General features: G+C 49.6%; 1 protein-coding gene across 1 annotated transcript in view; it reads left to right on the top strand.

The window, feature by feature from the left end:
• The window catches only part of pla2g7 (phospholipase A2, group VII (platelet-activating factor acetylhydrolase, plasma)), a 12,079-nt gene extending 5,637 nt beyond the window's left edge, over nucleotides 1-6,442 (top strand). Inside the window, exons 6-10 of the mRNA XM_084484214.1 lie at nucleotides 141-410; nucleotides 2,495-2,586; nucleotides 3,406-3,576; nucleotides 3,950-4,098; nucleotides 4,561-6,442. Of these exons, the coding sequence (XP_084340340.1) occupies nucleotides 141-410; nucleotides 2,495-2,586; nucleotides 3,406-3,576; nucleotides 3,950-4,098; nucleotides 4,561-4,661 (783 nt within the window). The 3' untranslated portion in view covers nucleotides 4,662-6,442. The remainder of the gene's footprint in view (nucleotides 1-140; nucleotides 411-2,494; nucleotides 2,587-3,405; nucleotides 3,577-3,949; nucleotides 4,099-4,560) is intronic.
• The last annotated feature ends 311 nt before the right edge of the window (nucleotides 6,443-6,753 follow it).

Raw genomic sequence — 6,753 nt, 5'->3', positions numbered from 1 at the left:
ATGAGAAAAGAAATACGAACACAAAGTTGGCAGTAGATCGTCGTTGTTAGTTATTGATCATATTCCCAGAACTGGCCCAGGTGTACCCCAGGGTAATCCAGATGTGTCAGTTATTGATCATATTCCCAGAACTGGCCCAGGTGTACCCCAGGGTAATCCAGATGTGTCAGTTATTGATCATATTCCCAGAACTGGCCCAGGTGTACCCCAGGGTAATCCAGATGTGTCAGTTATTGATCATATTCCCAGAACTGGCCCAGGTGTACCCGGTGAACCCCGTCGTGTTTCTCTCCCAGGTGCAGCAGAGGGCTGACGAGTGCATCCGCGCGCTGGACAGGCTGTTTGAGATCAACGCGGGGGTGGCGGTGGACAACGTCCTGAAGAGCCAGTTCGACTGGACCACTCTGGAGGTGGGGGCTCGCCTCGGTCGCCACGGTGATCTCGCCTCGGTCGCCACGGTGATCTCGCCTCGGTCGCAGCGGGCGGTGGAGACCCGGTCGCTCTCGGTTCCTCTTTGAGTCCCACTTCAGTTCGTTATGATCCAGCGACTTTAAACAAATCAGGAACCGGGTTGGAGAAGTGGAGTCGGTTGGTTAAATGGAAGTATTTATTCTACTAGTACGAAGGGAACTGTTGCGAAGGTCATTGACCTTTTTTATTATTCTGCACGTGTCACGCGATATCGGCTGTATTAAGACTAAAGTACCAAACGTTCTGATTGGTAGGCTCCTAATACGGTCGTGGAACCGCTGGGGTTAAAGCTCAGAGAAGTCTTTTAGCCTTTACCGTCAGCCACTACTTACTACACTTTACACTTTACTAAACTCTTTAGTGCAATCCTGCTAATAGTGGTAATGAATGAACCACATACGGCATTTCAGAATGTTAGTAAACAATAGCCGTAACGACACTTCCGGGTGGCAGAACGAGCGGCTACCACTGACCTGAAGCCATCCAGCCGGCTGTAAACACAAATAATAATAATAAATAATAATAAATAAATAACAATAAAGACTATGTCACACAGTCAACAAAACATTGTTGTTGATCTGAAGTTGAAACGATGACGAAAACTATATTAATATAATATATTATATATATATATTAATGAGACGTCCCGTAGCACCCCGCAAGAAGAAAATCATTAATTCAAGCCATTTACTCTGTTTTTCTCGATCGTGGAAGGGTTTGTTTACTAGTGGTGCCAACGGAGAACGCATCGGCTTTTGCCACCCGGAAGAACATAGTGTGACGTCATGGTGAATTGCCGTATTAATGAACTCCACACAAGATATCAGCTCATATCGTCTATATTACCAGCAGATGGGTGATCTCATAGTACCCAGAATGCAGCATTCCTCTAAGCTCTGACATCATCAACGGCTCTGTCTTATGACCAGGTGGGGCTGATGAGTCATTAGAAGCCATTTCAACATCCTCCACGGGTGATTTCACAAGGGGTAGTTCCACCCAGGTGTACAACGGATTGATCCACACACCTGGGTGGACACTCCCACTTGTGACGTCACCAGGGGATAGATGTGAGTCGCCCGCCACCTCCCGCAAAAGACTCAAGACTCACCTGTTCAGAGTTCACCTCGACTCTGCATCACTCACCCCACAACCCTCGTACACACTTAGTGTACGCTGTATGTCCTCGCACTTAATAATAGTACTTAGCATTGTGTAGCATCTTATCCTAGCTGTCTTAGTTGTATACGGGGAATGGGTTAACCTAGTGATGGTTAGTTGTATACGGGGGAATGGGTTAACCTAGTGATGGTTAGTGTATACGGGGGAATGGGTTAACCTAGTGATGGTTAGTGTATACGGGGAACGGGTTAACCTAGTGATGGTTAGTGTATACGGGGAATGGGTTAACCTAGTGATGGTTAGTGTATACGGGGAATGGGTTAACCTAGTGATGGTTAGTGTATACGGGGAATGGGTTAACCTAGTGATGGTTAGTGTATACGGGGGAATGGGTTAACCTAGTGATGGTTAGTGTATACGGGGAATGGGTTAACCTAGTGATGGTTAGTGTATACGGGGAACGGGTTAACCTAGTGATGGTTAGTGTATACGGGGAACGGGTTAACCTAGTGATGGTTAGTGTATATGGGGAATGGGTTAACCTAGTGATGGTTAGTGTATACGGGGAATGGGTTAACCTAGTGATGGTTAGTGTGTACGGGGAATGGGTTAACCTAGTGATGGTTAGTGCTTGGCTCTTGGTTCTATGAACATCCTGACTGTACCCACAGAGATATATCGTTGTTTCTCTTTCTTCTGACCAATGTATTTATTCTAAGTGGCTTTGGATGAAAGTGTCATATGATAAATGCCCTGAATGTAAACGTAATGTTGACATGGCCAACGGTGGCTAAGCTGCCCCCCGGTGGTGGAGGCTCCGCCCCCGGTGGTGGAGGCTCTGCCCCCTGGTGGTGGAGGCTCCGCCCCCTCAGCGCCCTCACCCTGTCCTCCTCCTCCGCAGAACTCCATGAACCTGTGTCAGATCGCCGCCGTCGGACACTCCTTCGGCGGCGCCACGGTGATCCAGTCGCTCTGCCAGGAGGTCCGCTTCAAGTAGGTCCACCCGGAGAACCTGGCTCTAGAGAACCTGGCTCTGGAGAACCTGGCTCTAGAGAATCTGGCTCTGTAGAACCTGGCTCTGTAGAACCTGGCTCTAGAGAACCTGGGGCTCTAGAGAACCTGGGGCTCTAGAGAACCTGGCTCTAGAGAACCTGGCTCTGTAGAACCTGGGGCTCTAGAGAACCTGGGGCTCTAGAGAACCTGGGGCTCTGGAGAACCTGGCTCTAGAGAACCTGGCTCTAGAGAATCTGGGGCTCTGGAGAACCTGGCTCTCTGTAGAACCTGGCTCTTAATAATAGTACTTAACATTGTAGCGTCTTATCCTAGCTCTGGAGAACGAGGCTCTCTGGAGAACCTGGGGCTCTCTGGAGAACCTGGGGCTCTCTGGAGAACGAGCGGTGGGGTTCTTACTCCCTGTTCTCACGCTGGCTTTAGAGAGGAGGCAGAGACAACGAATATCTGTTTCATATCCGTTAATAATAACCGATATGAAACCAATGGGGTTTTTTATGAAGCCTCTTTTTGTATAAGCCGGAAGTCTGTTTTAAGCACCAGGCGTGATGTTGATTATTTGCCATTTGTGACATCACAAGTGGGAGTTTCCAGCCAGATCTTTGGTGGACAGATATAAACTAACTACCAACCAACTGCGTGGACTGTACCGTCTGGTCCGCTGAGACCTGTAAGCTCAGATCTCAGGGGGCTAGTAATCGTAGATCATAACTGGTTGTAAAACAGGGTCCCTTTCACAAAATCGACCGCCAACAAATCTCGTAGATATGTGCAAAAGGCATATTTCCTCCGTCTGTCCAGATGTGGCATCGCCCTGGACGTGTGGATGACCCCCCTGGACGAGGAGATCTTCCCCAAGGTCAAGCAGCCCATCTTCTTCATCAACTCTGAGAAGTTCCACTGGGCGGGAAACATCAGCCAGATCAAGAAGCTGGACTCGGCCGGGTTCCAGAGGAAGATGATCACCATCAGGTGGGCGGAGGGAGAGGAGGGAGGCCCCCGGGGGCCCCCACCCTCTGATGTTTACTTCCACACACGTGGGTTCAGCACAATCAACAGCTGACCCCTAGTGTCAATCCCCCAATGAACACATCGCAGCAAACCAAGTGATTAGTGATCAGTAGTGTTTAGCTTCTGGCCGTGGATCGCTAGGCAGCTGGTCCTACAAACAGGGGCTTTTCTTTTTGTTGACGTTTCTAAATTTCAAACCTTTCTCCATCGTCGTTGGTTAGTTTCCAACAAAGGTTTCAAACCCTTTAACTTACTTAAGCATGCAAATGTACTAAATTAAAAAGTGTCAGGGCCTGACGTGCTCCCTGCCGGTCTGACGCCCCCCCCCCCCCAGGGGGGCCGTGCACCAGAGCTTCCCGGACTTCACCTTCCTGACGGGGAACTGGATCGGGAAGATGATGAAGCTGAAGGGGGAGATCGACCCGGCGGTGGCCATGGACCTCAGCAACCGCGCCTCGCTGGCCTTCCTGCAGCGGCACCTGGGTGAGCCTCGTCACTCACGCCGGAGAGGCTGCTGCTCCACGGGGGCGGACCGTCCCTCCACATGCATGGCCCGACACTGACTGACGTTCAGGGCATTTAGCAGACGCTTCAGTCCACAGCGACTTACAATGAGTACATTTCTCACGTGCCAAGCGTCAACAACTGTTGGGTTAACCCATTCCCCGTATAGGCCTACAACGAAGACAGCTAGGATAAAACATTACACAACGGTCGCTAAGTACTATTTTTTTTGTGTGCCAGAAGCTCCGTCATTAAGGAGCAGGAGTAGGGGGTAATCGGGTTCAGTGATACCCTCAGGACGTTGGGGATCAAACCCAGTTATCTTTTCAGCTGGCAGTTAAACCCTTCAGCCTCTACACAAACCTCCCTGCCCCGCTGTATTATACATATATTAACAGACCCCCCCCAGCACTAAGTGACCTCAGTGTTTTTACCGTGCAGGTCTGGATAAGGACTTCAACCAGTGGGACCCACTGATCGAAGGGAAGGACGAGAACCTGATGCCAGGCACCAACGTCACTCTGCTGCAGTCCTCCATCTAGTCCACCGTCAAGATACACGGGATCACGGGCCACTTCCTGTCCGTAACCGACCACTTCCTGTCCTGTGTTCCGACTAAAAGTGTCTGGTGTTTTAAAGGTGCATTGTGTCGGATTTAGTGGCATCTAGGGGTGAGGTGGCAGATTGCAACCAACTGCACTTTGAAATAATGTCCTTGTCTGCGACTACATCGTCGAGTGATGAGGTTCCTTGATTATAAATTGTATTTTAGTTATTTATTCTGTAAAATGATAGGTTAGCGATTATGATTAGAAACGTTTAACTCGTCCTCTCTAGCCGTTTGTCCCTTCTGGGCTACTGTAGAGACATGGAGGTGGGAGAGGACCCCCTCCCTGATGTAGACATTAAGGGCTAATTCTTAGCTAACGAAAACTCAACTTAATAATGCATACTACATGTATATTATATTCCATTACTGCCAAAGGTCTGCTAGACGCCACTACACCTTTAAATGCAGCCCGTTCTGGCCTATAGTGTAATGGCAGCTAACGGCGGTATGCTGTGCTACACACTGTGTAGCGGCTAACAGGAAGTAAACAAGGAGTGTATGCAAAAATACAGGAATTTAATCACTTGGATCCCTTCCATATCTGCCCCCGAGACCGCCACCAAAGTCTTACCAGCGACTTGTGTAGCCTCAAAACCAGGCAACATGTACCTCACTTCAACAGGTGTGAGGTGGCGGAGCCATAGACCGTACTCATTTAGCGGCCATGTTGGGAAACCTTCTAGTGTATTTGGGGAAACCATGACAACGCATTCTACGTGGGTGAGGACACGGACCCCCCCGTGGTTTAAAAGAACGCACGGTCTTCAGGGTTCACGGTCACCTCGTCTTCGGTCACTTCAAGAGTGTAGGAGTGCCCTCCCAACGTGGCCCCAACGAATAAGGTCTATTACAGTCCACCTCAGAACGTACCCAACGGTGACATCACAAGTGGGGTGAGGAGTGGCCAGCTCTCGTTAGACCCCGCCCCCCCGTGTGACGTCGCCGTGGAGTACGTTCCGAGGGCTTGGGGGAACCCTAGGGCCCGCCCCCTTCTTCAACGATGCTGTGAATGTAGTGTGTCCTCGTCAACCAGCCGCCGCTGTAGCCAACCGGCGCCTCCAGACATGTCGTGACGCCGGACCCGTGGACGCGAGCGCCTCTGTGGGGGGTTTGATGCAGAAGTTGAACAAAACGTAACACTAAAGAGCTCCGGTGAGGTTCTAGGGAGGGAGACGCTGGTAACCCCCCCCCCCCCCCCCCTCCGTGAGAGGACATGGCTGAGGGAGACCAGCCCTCGTAGGGCGAGAGACATCGTATCGTATGAAAGATCACTGAAATGTACCGCTGTTTAATCCCCTACCGTCCGCCACGGTGACGCACCGGTCTCAAGACATCGTGTTTAAGAAAAGGCAACCTAGAAATACCTCTGATTAACGTGTCCTGATGTGATTCAGGTTGAAGTGTGGCTGCATGTGAATCATTAAGACCCTTTCATATATATTAATTTGAAGTATGATTTTTAAGAAAATGTGACTGGACTAGATTTGTATACATACCTGAAGTTGTCAAGTGAAATTTTGATTCTATTTTAGCAATGAACTTATGAAAAATAACACTAAGAAAAGTGCCTTAACCGCAAGTCTACGAGTACAGTCCATGCCAGCTTATTCTCAATAAGCCCGTCATTCATCCAATACACTATGGGAATCACCCATCATACAGTGAGTCATGTTTCATTTGTACACTACAGAAACCAAATAAAGCTCTACATAACTTCAATCTGCAGCCTGTTCTGTTTACACGTACCCCATCTTATCTTGTGAGCTCCTTTCCTAAGGGCTTGCTCTTGTCATCTTTACTTCTGCTATCTCCCCCCCACCTGCTTCTACACATCTGATCAATTCAGACGATTTAAACAAACGCTTTTCTCTGATCTGGCTTGAAGTGAGTGTCACTAAGGAGCAGCTAGGGTCAGGGTCTCCTACAGGTCCACCTCTAGGGGTCCTACAGGTCCACCTCTAGGGGTCCTACAGGTCCCCCTCTAGGGGTCAGGTCCTACAGGTCCACCTCTAGGGGTCCTACAG

This window comes from Micromesistius poutassou (genome assembly GCF_964030765.1).
Source record: "Micromesistius poutassou genome assembly, chromosome: 19".
Classification (NCBI taxonomy): Eukaryota; Metazoa; Chordata; class Actinopteri; order Gadiformes; family Gadidae; genus Micromesistius; species Micromesistius poutassou.
Note: the sequence above shows the minus strand (reverse complement) of the source record. Positions and strands in the feature narration are given on the sequence as shown.